Source organism: Coregonus clupeaformis, chromosome 20 (genome assembly GCF_020615455.1).
Source record: "Coregonus clupeaformis isolate EN_2021a chromosome 20, ASM2061545v1, whole genome shotgun sequence".
In the NCBI taxonomy this organism is placed as follows: domain Eukaryota; kingdom Metazoa; phylum Chordata; class Actinopteri; order Salmoniformes; family Salmonidae; genus Coregonus; species Coregonus clupeaformis.
The window spans coordinates 44,654,423-44,673,899 of record NC_059211.1 but is presented as its reverse complement, the minus strand read 5'-3'; the positions used below and the strand labels follow the sequence as shown (position 1 = coordinate 44,673,899).

At 44.4% G+C, this 19,477-nt stretch overlaps 2 protein-coding genes across 5 annotated transcripts in view; one reads left to right on the top strand and one right to left on the bottom strand.

The window, feature by feature from the left end:
• Window positions 1-1,460: 1,460 nt before the first annotated feature.
• On the top strand, window positions 1,461-3,163 carry LOC121532705 (G-protein coupled receptor 55-like). Its single transcript, XM_041838488.1, has 2 exons — window positions 1,461-1,786; window positions 2,082-3,163. Exon 2 carries the CDS (start codon window positions 2,087-2,089, stop codon window positions 3,038-3,040), a length of 954 nt encoding a protein of 317 aa, XP_041694422.1. The 5' UTR covers window positions 1,461-1,786; window positions 2,082-2,086; the 3' UTR covers window positions 3,041-3,163.
• Window positions 3,164-14,248: 11,085 nt separating this feature from the next.
• LOC121533484 (semaphorin-6B-like) overlaps window positions 14,249-19,477 on the bottom strand; it is a 163,680-nt gene continuing 158,451 nt past the window's right edge. For all 4 annotated transcript variants that reach the window (XM_041839460.1, XM_045205511.1, XM_045205512.1 and 1 more), the window contains exon 17: window positions 14,249-18,751. In XM_041839460.1, coding sequence (XP_041695394.1) covers window positions 17,883-18,751 — 869 coding nt within the window. In that variant the 3' untranslated portion in view covers window positions 14,249-17,882. The remainder of the gene's footprint in view (window positions 18,752-19,477) is intronic.

Here is a 19,477-nt window from a genome sequence, read left to right as displayed (position 1 = left end):
ATAACTCTGAATCTACACAGAGAGCTGTATTGGTGTGTATTCTCCGAAAAGTACCCATTGGGCACACACTGATTCAATCAATATTGTTTCAATGTAATTTGTCAATGTATTGTGACTGAATTCCACATAGAAACTTAACAAATATTTTTTTATCCTATATTCAATTGGGTAGTTGAAATTATGTTTCATTTTAGATTTGATTAAACATATTTCATTTCACCTTGTTTCAATGTTGATAGTAAAATGGTATGTTTCAATCAACATCATTGTTTCAACGTTACGCTATCAATCTAAATAAAGAGGTATATTGAAATAAAATGTGAAGCCACAGTCCAATGCCTGAACAGCGACACCTACTGGTAAATGAGGGGTAATGCACTTTAGTGAGAATGAGTCTACCATCCAGATGCCTACCTCTATGTACGCCGATTATTTTGGAAATGAGTTGTGTTCGTTTCAGCTGAGCTATCATGTCAACACATTTAGACATTGATCAGCTTCTATACTCATTTCCATAGACAACCTAAATAACATTGAATAGTTGAAAGTAACTCCTCTAACTTTTCTTACACAAGCTAAATGTAAAAGTACATTCGGAGTGAGGTTGGGTTTATGTAGGTTACATTGACATCTGATTTGCCCAACAAAGGACACCATCATTTCAACTTTAGCTAGGTATACTATATTCATCCATGGTTGATTGGATCTTTGGAAGTTTAGAAGTAGTTACCATTAGCCCTAGCCCAAAGGTCGGCAGATGATGATATTGATCTGATATTGATGGCAGCTGGCAATACACTCATATCCCCTGTGGACCGGTTGGTACCTAAAACAGTCTCCATTCAGGCTGCATTGAATTTCCTCCTTAACTAGATTTAATGGCGAGCATGTGGATAACAACTGGCAAGATATGCGTACTTTCTTTATGAAACACCATTTTCCACCACTTTGCTAGTTGCTACTTCCTGATGTTGGGCCCTGCGTTCAGCCAGGGGTAAACAACAGACTGCTGCAACCTGATTGGCTGAACGCAATACGCAACATCCGGGACTAGCATTACTAGGCATTAGCCACTTTACATTGTGGTGGAAAATGGTTTTTCATAAAGAAAGTATGCATATTTTCCCCTTGTTTCCGCCTTCTCGCCATTAAATCTAGTTAAGGAGGAAATCCAATTCAGCCTGAATGGAGAATGTTCTTGTCATGATAATGTCATGAGAATGCATCTTGTCATGAGAATGTCATGAGAATGCATCTTGTCATGTGTCTTTCAACATTCAACACAAACAGAAGGACATTAGATGTGAACCTCCAAACCACGAAGAGACAAATATTGCACCAACAGTCTAAATTTCCCAACCAATTACAGTGCAGACCATATAAAGGAAATAACATTGTCTTGAGGTTAAAATAACTTCTCATATTGTGACTGTGTATAGTGAGGTAATATAAAACAGAAAAAGATCAAGGCAATTTCAGAGCTTTTGGCTCTTTCGTTATTGTTGAAATATTCTTAGGCTTTAATGTATGTCTGTCAAATTGTTACTCTCTGGTGATATTATACCTACGCAGTTCTACACTTTGAAATGCAAATAGACTGCAGTCTATCAAAGGCAACTTCCTTTTTCTGTTGTCAAGGGGACACTGCTTGAAGGAAACTTCAAGCTTCTCACACAGCTTCAAGAAGGAGACAGAGTCTTAACTTACAGGTGAAAATCATCTGTATGCTTGGTGGCTGGCAATCGCATTAAAAGGCTGTCTTTGTCAGAGTTCCTCTCATTTTAAGGTAGGACATTTATTAACAGTCAGAACAAACAGAAATAACTATGTGTTTTTAATTGAAGTGTGAAGTACAGACCAAGTGAGAACTGTTACAATTGTAGTGTATGTAACGATTCTTAGCCTCTGAACCCTAAAACAGCAATCGACTCACTGATGTTGATTGTAACTTTGACTTTTAGTAATACGTGCTTGAAATAGAAACACATTACCAACTTCATAAGAATCTAAAGACCATAATGTTAGCCTTCATCAATAAAACATCATAATATCATACTAACTGACCATGCTCTTCACCATAGTGAGAATGATGTCCAACCATTCACATGGACCACACCACTGTAACACCAACATGTTGGAGGAGGTGAGGCTGTTCCAGAGGGTTGTGTACAGCCCTGTGTTTCTGCTGGGTCTGGTCCTGAACCTCTCTGCTCTGAGGGTGTTCTACTGTAAGAGAGACAGCTGGACAGACACACACATCTACATGTTCAACCTGGCTGTGGCCGACTGTGCCCTCATCACCTTCCTGCCCTTCAGGATCTACCACACCTTCTTCAACCTGGACTCTCCTGGCCTCTGTGTTGTTCTGGTTCTCATCCACTTCACCAACATGTACGCTAGTATCTTCACTGTTATGGCTATCAGTATCCAGAGATTCATCGCCATTCAGTTTCCCTTCCACTCCAGGAGAATGGGCTCCAAGAAACAAGTGGCTGTTGTAGTGTGTGTGATGATATGGGTAACTATTGTGGTCCTATGTGTGATATTCAGGGAGCACAACAGACCTGAATACAGACAGGCCTGCTTTGAGAGACACCGTCCGTTTCCACTGGGCTACATTCTGACTCTGGAGATACTGGGATATGTGGTTCCTTTTCTCACAATGCTCCTTTGTTCATTGCAGACGATCTGCACTCTGCTGGCCAAGAAGGACATGCACTCAAATGAGGACAACAGGAAAAGTATTAGAATAATATCAGCCAATTTGGTAGTCTTTTTCATCTGTTACACTCCTATCCATATTGCATTTTTCATGAAGTTCTATGTTGCCTCCAAAGTCCCGCTTGACTGCCAACAGTATAATTTGATGCATAACTTTTATCATGTCTCAGAAGGGATTGCCACAACAAACTGCTGTTTAGATGCTATTGGATATTTCTTCTTAGTGAAGGAGTTCCGCAAGGAACTGATCCCAGGGAGGTCAGTGCAAAGAGCGAACCGAGACTCTCCAGAGAGAATTGCTCTCTCTAGAACTGGATAGGAATGGAGAGGAATTATCAGCTACTGTATATTCTGTTTTGGCCTAGAGAATGCTGTCACTTGAAAAATCATAAAAATCTGATGGTTATATAGATATATGAATTATATACACATTTTCCTACTGTGTAGGTGTCTGGTGTCGTCTTTTTCAAACAACTGAAGGGTAGCTTAAAATGTTAAAAACAGTTCTGCTTTTCTGGACTTAACTTTTGGCAGGCTAATGTCTCCCCCTTGTGTTCAGCCTGGTCATCGCACCCTGCTTTATGCTAAAATACATTCCCATTAATATTGAATGATAGATATTTACGGTACATGGTTTATACTGAATAATCAATATTGACATTGTTTATATTTGATAATGGAAATTGACATGGCTTCTAAAATCAGATAAAAATTGTTGAGGCAATATAAGTGAGAATACAAATGCCCCATTATAGAAATTATATACAGTCAACATTGAAAGAGAGTCATGTACACTGAGTGTACAAAACATTAATGACACCTTCCTAATATTGAGTTGCACTGCCGAAAGCACTCCACAGGGATGCTGGCCCATGTTGACTCCAATGCTTCCCACAGTTGTGTCAAGTTGGCTGGATGTCCTCTGGGTGGTGGACCATTCTTGATACACATGGGAAAATGTTGAGTGTGAAAAACCCAGCAGCATTGCAGTTCTTGACACAAACCAGTGCGCCTGGCTAGGGCTGTGGCGTCACGAAATTTCATCAGCCGGTGATTGTCAAGCAAATAACTGTCGGTCTCACGGTAATTGACCGTTAATTAGACAAAGGAGCTGATCGTGGACTATAGGAAAAGGCGAGCCGAACAAGCTCCCATGAACATTGATGGGGCTGTAGCGGCGGGGGTCGAGAGTTTCACCAACAAACTATCATGGTCCAAACACACCAAGACAGTCGTGAAGAGGGCACGACAACACCTTTTCCCCCTCAGGAGACGGAAAGATTTGGCATGGGTCCCCAGCACATTGACTTGGTACCGGTACCCCCTGTATATAGCCTCGTTATTGTTATTTTATTGTGTTACTTTTTATTATTATTATTTTATTTTTTATCTTTTAACTTTAGTTGATTTAGTAAATATTTTCTTAACTCTATTTCTTGAACTGCATTGTTGGTTATCGGCTTGTAAGTACACCTGTTGTATTTGGCGCATGTGACCAATACAATTTGATTTGATTTGATTTGATTCGATTAACATAAACATATTTAGCACCTCCTGGCTTCCACACATAGCCTACAAGCCACTGATGCATACCTTTGGAACAACTACATTTTAAAAGGTCTAATAAATCCATGTAATATAGCATACACCTTCACAATAAATCCATTATTTATTTTAGACAGAAACATGATATGAAGAAAATGTAGTCTATTTCAGAAGAACAGAATAGCATACTCTGAGTTGTCCTTATGTTACGTCCTGATCTGGCTATGCCATATGGCTGTGGGCTACACTTATTCATTTAGCAGACAAGATTTGGTTAGAATTCCGTGGCATTATTTTATAGTATGAAGAATACAATTGAACAAAGCTGAATAAAATAGAAAGGATATTTTCTCCAAACGATTTGAGGGAGTGCACGCGTGGCTATTCTGTGTTGAGCGGTTAACAAAGAAATAGGTACTCCTATATGCTTAATTTAGATTTATTAATGTAACTTTAGTTGTTCTACAAATGTTGGGCTATATGTTTTGATTTTTAATACATTGTAAGGCTGCATGATGTGACTCTAAAGATGATTTTAAAAAAGTTGCTTGAAGGCATGAGCTCTGGTTTGTTTTTTGGCGCAGGCTGTACACACTTAATCAGTCTCTCATTCACAATTTGACAAGCACTTGATAATGCCTCGAATTTCCCAGCGGCATCTCCTTTGTGTGGCCATAATGCACCCTAAAAGAATCCATGCCTTTTGCGGCCAGTGGCCGTTGTTCCCGTCTCCCTGAGTGCTGCGTGCTCTGAAGCACCTCTCACTCACATGGTTCTCCATCACGTGATCGGGTCTTTCTCACAGGCTACAAGTGAAGACAGACACTTCGGGGACGCAACTACCTGCATCCTTATCCAATTCCGAGGTGCATATTGAAGATATTGGAGGAACTGTCCACATTTACTTTTGGTCAGCCAACAAGATGAGTAGCCCTAACAAACAGCAAAAGCACTAGCCTATGTCAATCAACTATCCTCCATAGTACAAAAGTTGACCTATTCTATTCTGTACGTGTCACGTCTACTCCTGCTCCTCCCCTCCAGCGTGCGACATCGCCGGAATACTAACCACCGGTCCTGGGATTCATCATTACACACACCTGGCATCCACCATTACGCGCACCTGCAGATCATTATGATTCACACCTGGTCCCTCCCTTACGCTTAGTCCTCAGTCGGTATTGTGCCTGTGTTTATGCTATATCGCCACTGTTACGCTGTCTCGGTTCATGTTTGTTGTTTTATTAAACGTTGCACTTGCTTCTCGACTCACCAGTAGTATGGGACAGTTGTGGGATACGATAGATCCCAACTTAATACAACCACTAGCATCAATTTTTTTTTTACTCAATGAGGCTTACGCAACAGATCAGAACATTTAGATTAAAATGTGATAAACTATTAGGCTATATCTTCACATTATAAGCACAGCAATGTGCACACTGCAGTGGGCTATAAGCGCGAATGTTCCATTACCGGGAAAACACCATTAACAAAAGTGACAGCAAATGCGATTATGCATGTAATGCTTTTATTATATAGGTGCATTTTTATGGTGAAAATTCTCTTCCCCAAACTTGAAACTCACGCACTGCTTATGTATGCCAGTTAGGCTCTACACCCATTGTAAAGCAGATTAATGTGCTTAACTTTAAGAATTTATTTGGCCACTTTAGTTGTGATACAAACCTTATCAAAACATATAGGCCTATGGGCTAGGCTACATGAGGTGTTCGACTGTGATTCGAAAAAGTCGCAAGAAAAAGGCATTGTTTCTTGCCTTATGCTGGGCATCATTCAAGTGATAATATATACTGTAATTCACAAGTGATAGGCTAATATTGTCACCCATCAGACTATTCTTAATTTAATCTTGTCTTTACATATATGAAAGAATATATGTACTACTATACACTGTTCAAAGGCACTTAAATCATAATCCATGTCTCAAATGTATCAAGGCTTAAAAATCATTTAACTTGTCTCCTCTCCTTCATCTACACTGATTGAAGTGGATTTAACAAGTGACATCAATAAGGGATAATAGCTTTCACATGGATTCACCTGGTCAGTCTATGTCATGGAAAGGGCAGGTGTTCTTAACATTTTGTACACTCAGTGTATATTACGTGGATGGTCTCTGGCCCTAAAGACCACTGTGGTAGTAATAAATATAGACCAATGTCCACACTGATATTGATTGTGTAATTCTATAGTCCTTTCCCGGATGTGTTGTTGTCAACCTTACTGTACATCTGTCCTGCCCTCTGTGCTTGATTTTCTGCGGTTTTCTGTGCTGCATAGACAGCCCCCGTGTCTGTGTCTGTGTTGGTGCCTGAAAGCAAACAGAGCATTAAACAGAATGACCTTTTCCTTCTCTCTCTCAGAGGTGCCTGATAAATATGTCAGATAGATGGGCCTCAAATTACACACTGTGTCTTGTATCATATTCATGATGTTTACACAATTCAGCCCTGTAATGAATGCAAAAAGACAAGATGTGGCTGGAATCTGAATACACAGAACAGGGCTGTGAAGCTGTGAGTTAGCCTGCAGTGAGCTCAGCTGTGGGTCATCCCGACAGTGTCCTCTGGGCTGGCATTGGTCCAATCCATTAATGAATCAGATTCATCACATGAATGTGCCTCTGGCTCGGCTGATTGATTCTGAGATTTATGACAACATGATGGCCAGCAAGGGCTGCGGTGGCGGAGGGAGGGCTGCGGGGCATGCAGGGCTCCGGCTCCAAACTGCAGCACCAGGGCTGAGGACCCATAACGCAGCACCGGGGAATGGGCGGCTCTGACAGGCCTCACAGCCCCTTTACCTGTCAACAGATGTGTTACTGTCTCATATGCTCCCCTGAGAGAGAGAGACAGAGGTGTGTGTGAGGAGAATCCTGTGCTCATATCATCAATACTGACAAAGCTATTTGAGTTCATTTCTATTATTAAATCTGATGCTTTTGGATGGTTTATCCTCACAATTGTCAGAAGTAGTATTACTCATGTTGGCAAAGTGGAGGACACACTGGACTGCCATGGCAGAGGGAGAGGCATAGTCCATGCCTTATTTTACAGCTGTCACAGGCCGTTGATGGACCAACAACACCATCTACTGGACAGTGGTGGTATTTTCAAACTACATCATGGCTACAAAGAGAAGTGTACTAATGCATTTGACACAATTGATAGCAAAGTATTCAATGTATCTCACAAATAACTTTAAAGCACCGACTAGTAATTAGTTAGATACTGTCTAAATATATATATATATATATATATATATATATATATATATATATATATATATATATATATACACTACCGTTCAAAAGTTTGGGGTCACATAGAAATGTCCTTGTCAATTTTTTTGACCATTAAAATAACATCAAATTGATCAGAAACACAGTGTAGACATGGTTAATGTTGTAAATGGCTATTGTAGCTGGAAACGGCAGATTTTTTATGGAATACATAGGTGTACAGAGGCCCATTATCAGCAACCATCAGTCCTGTGTTCCAATGGCACGTTGTGTTTGCTAATCCAAGTTTATCATTTTAAAAGGCTGACCTTCTAGGCAGAGTTCCAAAGAAAAAGCCATATCTCAGACTGCCCATCTTAATCTTTTATTTTTATTGGCCAGTCTGAGATATAGTTTTTTTTTTGCAACTCTGCCTAGAAGGTCAGCATACCGGAGTCGCCTCTTCACTGTTGATGTTGAGACTGGTGTTTTGCGGGTACTATTTAATGAAGCTGCCAGTTGAAGACCTGTTAGGCGTCTGTTTCTCAAACTAGACACTCTAATGTATTTGTCCTCTTGCTCAGTTGTGCACCGGGTCCTCCCACTCCTCTTTATATTCTGGTTAGAGACAGTTTGCGCTGTTCTGTGAAGGGAGTAGTACACAGCGTTGTACGAGATCTTCAATTTCTTGGCAATTTCTCGCATGGAATAGCCTTCATTTCTCAGAACAATAATAGATTGACGAATTTCAGGCCATTTTTAGCCTGTAATTGAACCCACAATTGCTGATGCTCCATATACTCAACTAGTCTCAAAAAGGCCTGTTTTATTGCTTCTTTAATCAGCACAACAGTTTTCAGGTGTGCTAACATAATTGCAAAATGGTTTTCTAATGATCAATTATGCCTTTCAAAATGATAAACTTGGATTAGCAAACACAACGTGCCATTGGAACACAGGACTGATGGTTGCTGATAATGGGCCTCTGTACACCTATGTAGATATTCCATAAAAAATCAGCCGTTTCCAGCTACAATAGCCATTTACAACATGAACAATGTCTACACTGTATTTCTGATCAATTTCAAGAACACATTTCTAAGTGACCCCAAACTTTTGAACGGTGGGGGAAAAAAGTATTTAGTCAGCCACCAATTGTGCAAGTTCTCCCACTTAAAAAGATGAGAGAGGCCTGTAATTTTTAATGAATTTATTTGCAAATTATGGTGGAAAATAAGTATTTGGTCACCTACAAACAAGCACGATTTCTGGCTCTCACAGACCTGTAACTTCTTCTTTAAGAGGCTCCTCTGTCCTCCACTCGTTACCTGTATTAATGGCACCTGTTTGAACTTGTTATCAGTATAAAAGACACCTGTCCACAACCTCAAACAGTCACACTCCAAACTCCACTATGGCCAAGACCAAAGAGCTGTCAAAGGACACCAGAAACAAAATTGTAGACCTGCACCAGGCTGGGAAGACTGAATCTGCAATAGGTAAGCAGCTTGGTTTGAAGAAATCAACTGTGGGAGCAATTATTAGGAAATGGAAGACATACAAGACCACTGGTAATCTCCCTCGATCTGGGGCTCCACGCAAGATCTCACCCCGTGGGGTCAAAATGATCACAAGAACGGTGAGCAAAAATCCCAGAACCACACGGGGGGACCTAGTGAATGACCTGCAGAGAGCTGGGACCAAAGTAACAAAGCCTACCATCAGTAACACACTAGGCCGCCAGGGACTCAAATCCTGCAGTGCCAGACGTGTCCCCCCTGCTTAAGCCAGTACATGTCCAGGCCCGTCTGAAGTTTGCTAGAGTGCATTTGGATGATCCAGAAGAGGATTGGGAGAATGTCATATGGTCAGATGAAACCTAAATATAACTTTTTTGGTAAAAACTCAACTCGTTGTGTTTGGAGGACAAAGAATGCTGAGTTGCATCCAAAGAACACCATACCTACTGTGAAGCATGGGGGTGGAAACATCATGCTTTGGGGCTGTTTTTCTGCAAAGGGACCAGGACGACTGATCCGTGTAAAGGAAAGAATGTATGGGGCCATGTATCGTGAGATTTTGAGTGAAAACCTCCTTCCATCAGCAAGGGCATTGAAGATGAAACATGGCTGGGTCTTTCAGCATGACAATGATCCCAAACACACCGCCCGGGCAACGAAGGAGTGGCTTCGTAAGAAGCATTTCAAGGTCCTGGAGTGGCCTAGCCAGTCTCCAGATCTCAACCCCATAGAAAATCTTTGGAGGGGAGTTGAAAGTCCGTGTTGCCCAGCGACAGCCCCAAAACATCACTGCTCTAGAGGAGATCTGCATGGAGGAATGGGCCAAAATACCAGCAACAGTGTGTGAAAACCTTGTGAAGACTTACAGAAAACGTTTGACCTGTGTCATTGCCAACAAAGGGTATATAACAAAGTATTGAGAAACTTTTGTTATTGACCAAATACTTATTTTCCACCATAATTTGCAAATAAATTCATAAAAAATCCTACAATGTGATTTTCTGGATTTTATTTTCTCATTTTGTCTGTCATAGTTGACGTGTACCTATGATGAAAATTACAGGCCTCTCTCATCTTTTTAAGTGGGAGAACTTGCACAATTGGTGGCTGACTAAATACTTTTTTTCCCCACTGTAAGCAAGATAGCGCCGGAGGGGATGGCTGCCGTTTTATGGATTCTCAACCAACCGTGCTATTTTCTGTGTTCTTTCGCATTGTTTGTAACTTATTTTGTACATAATGTTGCTGCTATCGTCTCTTATGACCGAAAAGAGCTTCTGGACATCCGAACAGCGATTACTCACCTTGAACTGGACAACATTTTTTTATTTAATGAGTCGGACGAGAGGGATTTGCTCCTGACACCCGACAGGGCCCTCATCCCCGTCATTCGCAGTAGAAAGAAAAGGAGATATCGCAGGAAGGAGATCGGGGTGCTTGGTAAGGAGCTGGCGATGAGTGGCTAATCTGCCTTTGCCATCGATACCATTGGTCAATTTACAATCGCTTGATAATAAAGTGGACGAACTACAGGCATGAATATTCTACCAACGGGACATTAAAAACTGTAATATGTTATGTTTCACAGAGTCGTGGCTGAACGAAGACATGAATAACATACAGCTGGCGGGTTATACACTGTATCGGCAGGATAGAACAGCAGCCTCTGGTAAGACAAGGGGTGGCGGTCTATGTATTTTTGTATTTCTGAGGTAGAGTATATCATGATAAGCTGTAGACCACACTATCTACCAAGAGAGTTTTCATCTATATTCTTCGTAGCTGTCTATTTACCCCCACAAACCGATGCTGGCACTAAGACTGCGCTCAATTAACTGTATACGGCCATAAGCAAACAGGAAAACGCTCATCCAGAGGCGGCGCTCCTAGTGGCCGGGGACTTTAATGCAGGGAAACTTAAATCCGTTTTACCTCATTTCTACCAGCATGTTAAATGTGCAACCAGAGGGAAAAAAACTCTAGACCACCTTTACTCCACACACAGAGACATGTACAAAGCTCTCCCTCGCCCTCCATTTGGCAAGTCTGAGCATAATTCTGTACTCCTGATTCCTGCTTACAAGCAAAAACTAAAGCAGGAAACACCAGTGACTCGGTCAATAAAAAAGTGGTCAGATGAAGCAGATGCTAAGCTACAGGACTGTTTTGCTAGCACTGACTGGAATATGATTCTTCCAATGGCATTGAGGAGTACACCACATCAGTCACTGGCTTCATCAATAAGTGCATCGAAGACGTCGTCCCCACAGTGACTGTACGTACATACCCCAACCAGAAGTCATGGATTACAGGAAACATCCGCACTGAGCTAAAGGGTAGAGCCGCCGTTTTCAAGGAGCGGGACTCTAACCCGGAAGCTTATAAGAAATCCCGCTATGCCCTCCGACGAACCATCAAGCAGGCAAAGCGTCAATACAGGACTAAGATTGAATAGTACTACACCGGCTCCAACGCTCGTCGGATGTGGCAGGGCTTGCAAACTATTACATACTACAAAGGGAAGCACAGCCGCAAGCTGCCCAGTGACACGAGCCTACCAGACAAGCTAAATTGCTTCTATGCTCGCTTCGAGGCAAGTAACACTGAAACATGCATGAGAGCATCAGCTGTTCCGGATGACTGTGTGATCACGTTCTCCATAGCCGATGTGAGTAAGACCTTTAAACAGGTCAACATTCACAAGGCCGCAGGGCCAGACGAATTACCAGGACGTGTACTCCAAGCATGCGCTGACCAAATGGCAAGTGTCTTCACTAACATTTTCAACCTCTCCCTGTCTGAGTCTGTAATACCAACATGTTTCAAGCAGACCACCATAGTCCCTGTGCCCAAGAACACTAACGTAACCTGCCTAAATGCCTACAGACCCGTAGCACTCACGACTGTTGTGTTTTGAAAGGATGATCATGGCTCACATCAACACCATTATCCCAGAAACCCTAGACCCACTCCAATTTGCATACTGCCCCAACAGATCCACAGATGATGCAATCTCTATTGCGCTCCACACTTCCCTTTCACACCTGGACAAAAGGAACACCTATGTGAGAATGCTATTCATTGACTACAGCTCAGCGTTCAACACCATAGTGCCCACAAAGCTCATCACTAAGCTAAGGACCCTGGGACTAAACACCTCCCTCTGCAACTGGATCCTGGACTTCCTGACGGGCCGCCCCCAGGTGGTAAGGGTAGGTAACAACACATCTGCTACGCTGATCCTCAACACAGGGGCCCTTCAGGGGTGCGTGCTCAATCCCCTCCTGTACTCCCATGTTCACTCATGACTGCATGGCCAGACACGACTCCAACACCATCATTAAGTTTGCCGATGACACAACAGTGGTAGGCCTGATCACCGACAACGACGAGACAGCCTATAGGGAGGAGGTCAGAGACCTGGCCGTGTGGTGCCAGGACAACAACCTCTCCCTCAACGTGATCAAGACAAAGGAGATGATTGTAGACTACAGGAAAAAGAAGAGTACCGAGCACGCCCCCATTCTCATCGACGGGGCTGTAGTGGAGCAGGTTGAGAGCTTCAAGTTCCTTGGTGTCCACATCACCAACAGACTAACATGGTCCAAGCACACCAAGACAGTCGTGAATAGGGCACGACAAAACCTATTCCCCCTAAGGAGATTGAAAAGATTTGGCATGGGTCCTTAGATCCTCAAAAGGTTCTACAGCTGCACCATCGAGAGCATCGTAACTGGTTGCATCACTACCTGTTATGGCAACTGCTCGGCCTCTGACCGCAAGGCACTACAGAGGGTAGTGCGTACAGCCCAGTACATCACTGGGGCCAAGCTTCCTGCCATCCAGGACCTCTATACCAGGCGGTGTCAGAGGAAGGCCCTAAAAATTGTCAAAGACTCCAGCCACCATAGTCATAGACTGTTCTCTCTACTACCGCACGGTAGTTTTGATGTAGTTACAATGTAGAAAATAGTAAAAATAAAGAAAAACCCTTGAATGAGTAGGTGTTCTAAAACTATTGACCGGTAGTGTACATGATTCCATATGTGTTATTTCATAGTTTTGATGTCTTCACTATTATTCTACAATGTAAAAAATAGTAAAAATAAAGAAAAACCCTTGAATGAGTAGATGTGTCAAAACTTTTGACTGGTAGTGTATATACATACATATATCCTTCGGGAGGAGAATAAGTAGTACAAATAACCGGAGTAAAAGGAGATACAAGAAGATAGTTAATGTCTGAGTGGTTTATTAGAATAAGAAAGTTGACAGAGAGCAAAGTCTCCATGCTAAGTGACAGGCAGAGCTGAGGACAATGTTGAAATGGTGTTCAACTGCTGAAGGGTGTGTGTGTGTGTGTGTGTGTGTGTGTGTATGTGTGTGTGTGTGCAGTTGTTTGAGGGTGCATGCATGTTTTTGTGTGATGGACAGATTTGCAGACACAAGCACACACACTTGCATGTACTGTATAAATTCACACGTTGCTACTTCTGTACACACAGAGGCTGTGTCATGCAGCTACTGTACTTAAATTACATTTAAGCATTGATATTATGTACACACAGGGACAAATGTGTCATTTAATGACAGTGTCCCTGGTCACAGGCAGGGACAGACAGCCTCTGGTGAGAGCCACAGGACTGCAGGAGTCTGTCACAGTAGCAGGAGACTCGACTCTGGAGGAGAAGTGGGAAAGTTCTCTTTGTTGTGATTCCAGTCTGTATCGCCACCTCCTCACCTCCTCTCCTCCTCTCCTCCTCTCCTCCTCACCTCCTCTCCTCCTCTCCTCCTCTCCTCCTCCTCTCCTCCTCACCTCCTCTCCTCCTCTTCTCCTCTCCTCCTCTTCTCCTCCCAGACACAACTCAGACACAGCACAGACATCAGAGTGGGAGCAAATACTGAGATGCTGTTCACAGTACAGAATCATCATCATCATCTTCATCATCATCATCAACTTTATCAAACTCACACACCAGAGAGGAAATCGAAAATCCAATACAACAAATCCTAAAAACTCAAACCAAATATTACCACAGAAACAAACAAATAAAACAAATAAAACATGACAAGAATGATCAGTGCTGACTAAATAGAATGTTCTCTACAACTTTACAAAAATGCAAACATTTTTTGTGCTTATCTTTCGATGATTAATATGTCTGCTGCCCGTGTTTATTCCACAGCAGATTGGGTTACATGTCTCCTTATTTGGTTTGGGTGTTTCTAGGGCATCCCATCCTGGCATTGGCAGTTTCTGGCTGGGGGGCATTAGCTAATTCACTGGGTTACTGAGGAAAACAAGCCAACAACAGACAATGGCATGGTCTCAGGCAAACACACAGTCCATGATATTTATACAGACAGATCAGGTCATGTGGGTTGGGGGTGAGGGTGGGGGGAGAGAGAGGAACACTGTGAGCTACATATCAAACAGATCCAAACAAAAAATGTCCAGCAGAAAGTAATGGCTGCCAAAGAAAACAATTTACTGCATCAGCAGATTGCAAATGTAGGAAAAAAGGGTTAAAACATTTAAAAACTGATTTAAAAAAGAACAAACATTTTTGAGCGCTTCACAGTAAATTACCCAGATTTTTCATTCTGGTGTTGACACATTTAAAACTGCCTCTGTTTGATTGTAGCTGCTAATACAGCATGTAGAGAGGGAAAGGCTGATTGTGTGTGTGTGTGTGTCTGTTTGTCTGTCTGTCTGTGTGCAAGCCTGAAGGGTTGTATAAAGGGGAATCCCAGATTCCTTAACTGTTTAGTCATGGTGGACTAAGTGTGGCTCTTTCAACGAGCAAATCCCTGGGTCTGAGCCGCAAGTCTGGCCTCCCTCCTCCCTGGCCTGGGGATAACAGCGAATCGTAATTCAATTGCATCCTGAATTTGATTAGGGCGCAGTGTGTGTGTCTGAGTGTGTGTGTAACTGTCTGTGTCAGTGTGTGTGTATGTTTATGTATGTGTGACTGTGTGTGTCCGTGTAACTGTGTGTGTGTGTTTGTGTATGGGGGGATAGCTGTCGAGGAGAGTGGGTGCTCGTCACCCTCTTGATATGTCTGTAGTAATCTTCTCAAAGGCTCATCACAACATTAGGAGCTGGGATGTACTTTGCCTAATCAAGCATGTTTAGTGAAATAGTGTAAGAGAGGGAGCTGGAGCACGGCTGGCTGGGTAGGCAGAGCAGGCCTCATTCACTCACTGCACTTAGGGGACACCACTGGCTGGGAGACAGAGAGGAGAGGAGAGGGGGCACCAGGGGGCCACTACTGCTTCAAGGACCCATTTTCTCAACCAACACTCCTCTCAGGAGATAGGAGGAGGAGGAGGAGGAGGACGACGACGTGGAGGAGTGGTTTTGTCTACTACAGTATGGAATGTGCTATTTCAATATTCTCCCCACCCCATCCGACTACTTTACTCATTCATGGCAACACTCACTACTACTGTACTTCAAGTGCACAAAAACCAACACACTCACATGAACGCACACATGCACACACACTCATTCAGTTGTTGAGTTGTCTCCCTGGACTCAGCCATGCGTGGGCACTTCTACCCAGCTAGATCATGTGCTTCCACTCCATGAATCTCTTTTAGTATTCTACCTCAGTGGTTTAGCCCTTTACATTAAGACAAACAAATCCACCGTCCAGCCTGGCTCCTCTCCTCAGCCCACCACACAGCTGGCTCTCTATACAGGCCAGGCATCCTCTCTATCTGCTCCCCCTGTTTCAGAGCAGCTCTGAATGTAGCCATAGCTCTGTATTTAAGCCCTGCAAAGATGTATGTTTGTGCTCTCTGCCGCTGTTGTGTGTTTCTCTAACACCACTCTCTGCCAGTCCTACCCAGATCAGCCTCTGTTCCTCCCATGCCCCTCCAGCTCCATCTCTCTCCAGCTCTCCTCCTCTGCTCCTCCCAGCCCACAGACCCACTAATGAAGCCAGTCTATGCGCTCCCATGCGTGTTGCCGACCAGCACTCAGGGTGAGGATGCAGTTAACACTGATTTGTGAATGTTGGGGGATTGCGGCAGAAATCACTCAGATAATGGCTGCCGGGCCAGAGAACTAGGGGGAGAACAAGGAGATTAAGACAACTTCCACTGCAGCCTGAAACAGAGCAGCATCCACACACACAAGTCATGACCCAGATGAACAAACACCAGCCACCGGATCGACAGACAGGGGAGTGAGCAGAGGGGCGGACAAAAGGAGAACATCAAACAGAGAGAGAGAGCTGAGGGAGACAATCCACGGCCAAACAGTTCTACTTTGCTTTGTTTAGCCAGTGCCCCTTGTGTATAGACACGGAAAGGCAGGGATATAGCAGTGATAGCAGTCTGAATGATGCCTGTCTGCCAGCCCCAGCCCTATTGGCCCATCCCTGGCCTACCACCCTGCCTGGTCCCAGCCCCAGTCCCAGACGATGCCAGTGTCTGTGAGGGGGCCGGAGGGACGGGCAGTGGGGCGCTGCTGTCCTCATTGATATTCCGCTGGTCTGGGGCGCTGGGTTCGTCCCGCGGGCCCAGACTCTTAACGGCTATTTGTTGCAGCCGTCTCCTCCTGCTCCGGGGCACAAAGAAGCTCAGTGTCAGGGAGAGGAGCCTGAATGGAGCTCCCCAGTGGCAGGGCCCTGGGCCCACTAGCTCCCACAGCCAGGCTCACATCCCCCTACATGGGCTATGTGCTCTTCTCTCTTCTCCGCTGGCCTGCCGGGTAGCCCAGACCTCAGGTCAGGTCACACAGATCCAGGGAGAGACAGACAGAGAAGGAGGAAGGGAGTGGGAGGGACAAGGTTGTCTTATACCACTGTACCCTCTGACTCTCTTTCACTGTTCCCTCCATTTCTCCAAGGAAACACAGAGATATTAGAAAATGCTTGGGGTTGATTTTAAATCAAATGGAAAGGTGCCATCCTCTCTTATCTCCTCCCTGCTGGTTTTTGCACCCTCCACCTTGACATGTTCAACTCCAGTGCTGTTGTTGCTAGATCTGGGCTGTAGACTGGGGGGGTCTGATTATAATCACATAATAGAGCTTCAGAAACACTAGAAATTTGTTTTTTCCATGATTGTTAACACAACGGAATGGATCGTTGACATCATTATCAAGCTTATTCCTATAAGAAGTTCCAGTGCGTTGTATGCTCACATTAAGACAGGAAGCCTTTCCCATACTGCATGATCCAGTGCCCTCTGGCATTGCTAATATCTACCAAACACAAGCTGATTGATAGAGCTGACTGATAGAGCTGACTGATAGAGATGACTGATAGAGATGGCCTGAAAACCAAGGAAAAGCACATGGTTGTCTGCTGGATTCTGGCAAAAAGGAAAGCAGAAATAAAAATGTCACACCCAAAGAATGACTTGCAGATCACAAGATAGTAGAATGAGACCTTTCACAACTGGAACTGAATGCTAAATTATCAGTGAAGCGGTTCTCTTTTTTGTTATTCCTTTTTCACAAAATGTCCCTTCCCTTGCACCCCTTCCTAGTCCTTGAGGTTGGTTTTATGGTGTCCAGGCCCTGCTCTGTGGGTTAAACCACGTATGGAGGAGAGGGGTGCACCTCTCAGGGCGATAGCAGAGCTGAAGCCATGAGGAGAATAACCTCCTCTCTTTATCTCTCTCTCTCTCTTTCTCGCTCTAAACTGCTGGCTTCTGGAGTCCCAGTCTCTTCAGTCAGTTAGTCAGTCAGGCTTCGCGCCGGGGGATGTCAGAACATTGAATGACAGTGAGAGAGGACAGACAGGGCAGGATTCGGGATGGGAGAGTGAGTCTGAGGGGTATTCCAGTTGCTGAGGGGAAATGGGTTTCAGAGAGAGGGGTTCATGGCGCTCTTCTCCTCACTGGCCACTAGGGGTAGGCTCGCCCATGCTCTTTCCCATTAGGTGACTGAAGTCTGCAAGGCCGTGGTGGTTGGCCCGGATCAGGCCCGGGCGCTGGGAGGGGTAGGGCGCTCCGTTATTGCTGTTATAGTTGAGCCCCTCGTGGGTCCAGCGGGGGGGCTCCTCAAAGTCCATCTGGGTGCTGGGGGCTGAGACCACCCTCCTGCGGTCTGGGGAGTCCTGTGGCGTGGCTGGGTAGTTGTATTCACCTGCAGAGTTCCTCAGGGTGGTCCTGGGTTGTCCCCCGTGGGGCTCCCGGTTGCTGGCCAGGACCAGGTAACGTGTTCGCTCCGTGTTGGTGGGCCCCACATCCCCTGGGCCCTCGTGCCTGCCACCTCTCTCCTGCAGGAACTTGGAGCTCAGGTAGATGACGGAGTTGGCTGGGCAGGGCATGCCCACTGAGGTGAGGAAGGTCTGGCTCTGGTCCCAGTCTCCATCTCTCATGCTGGGTGGAGGCCGTTTCTGCTGCAGGGGGGTCTGTTCTGGAGTAGGCAGGCCTGGATCCATCTCTCCTTTAGGCCAGCCATTGGGCATTACGAACGGGTTGTCTGCCTGAGAATGTGACCGGGATCTCTCGCTGCCGCTGGTACGTGTCACGCTCATCACTGAGCCGCTCCGGCCCTGACCCAGCATGTTCTGCTCCTTGTCTCCTTTACGGCTCCTGTTGGCTCCTGCCCCTCGTGTGCGGTGGCGATGACTCATGATCCAGCAGACAGCCAAGCCCGACAGCACCGCCCCCGTGGTGAAGGCCGAGACCGCAGACACAACCAGCAGGTTGACTGACACCAGACCATCTGGCTCATCAATGAAAGACTCCTGCAGGAGACCTACAGACACATGGAGACAGACAGACAGATTAACAGAGACACAGAAAAGGCTGTCAATAAGTCAGTAAATACAGTGGATATGTGAAAGAGGGTTCAGACACTCTTGGGGGACAATGGATGTTGAAGAGAAAAATACACTATAAAACAACAATACATTTCTGCGTTTAGCCTTCATCAGGGTTCTGTCAGTAGACAGAGCACAGTTAACATCATCTCAGCTCTGGCCTTAGTAAAGTGGGAGTTTACAGCTTGACAAAGTGGCCTATTTCCCAGTGCCTCAGTGGGTGGGGAGGAATGCTCTCCTGTGAAGCTATGCTATTGGTGTAATGGCTAATTGTGTTCATTACCTAAAGTGGATGGTGATTTTAATGGCTGTAATAACTGTCTTCCTGATTGAGAATATCTCCCAACCCTGAAGTGTTGCGTAACATTTACATTGCAGCGGAAGATGCCTGTACACTCCGGAATTAAAGGGATTTTTCGGGACTCTGGGAAGTAGGTAAAGGGCTTTATTGAACTATCCTTTTAATATCGAACTATCCCTTGAATAGTGAGTAATTGCTTTAAGTTGCATACTGTATTAACACATGAACTTCACAAAGTTATTTTCATCTAACAGCATGAGAAATTATAAAACAAATGTACAATCACATCTGAAAAGAGGACTACGATAATATGTTTATTTTCCCAACAAAGAACTTGAGAGAAGCTCCTCTGGAGAACGGA

Coding starts and splice junctions, on each gene's coding strand:
- LOC121532705 (XM_041838488.1), top strand. CDS start 2,087: ATGATGTCCAACCATTCACATGGACCACACCACTGTAACACCAACATG.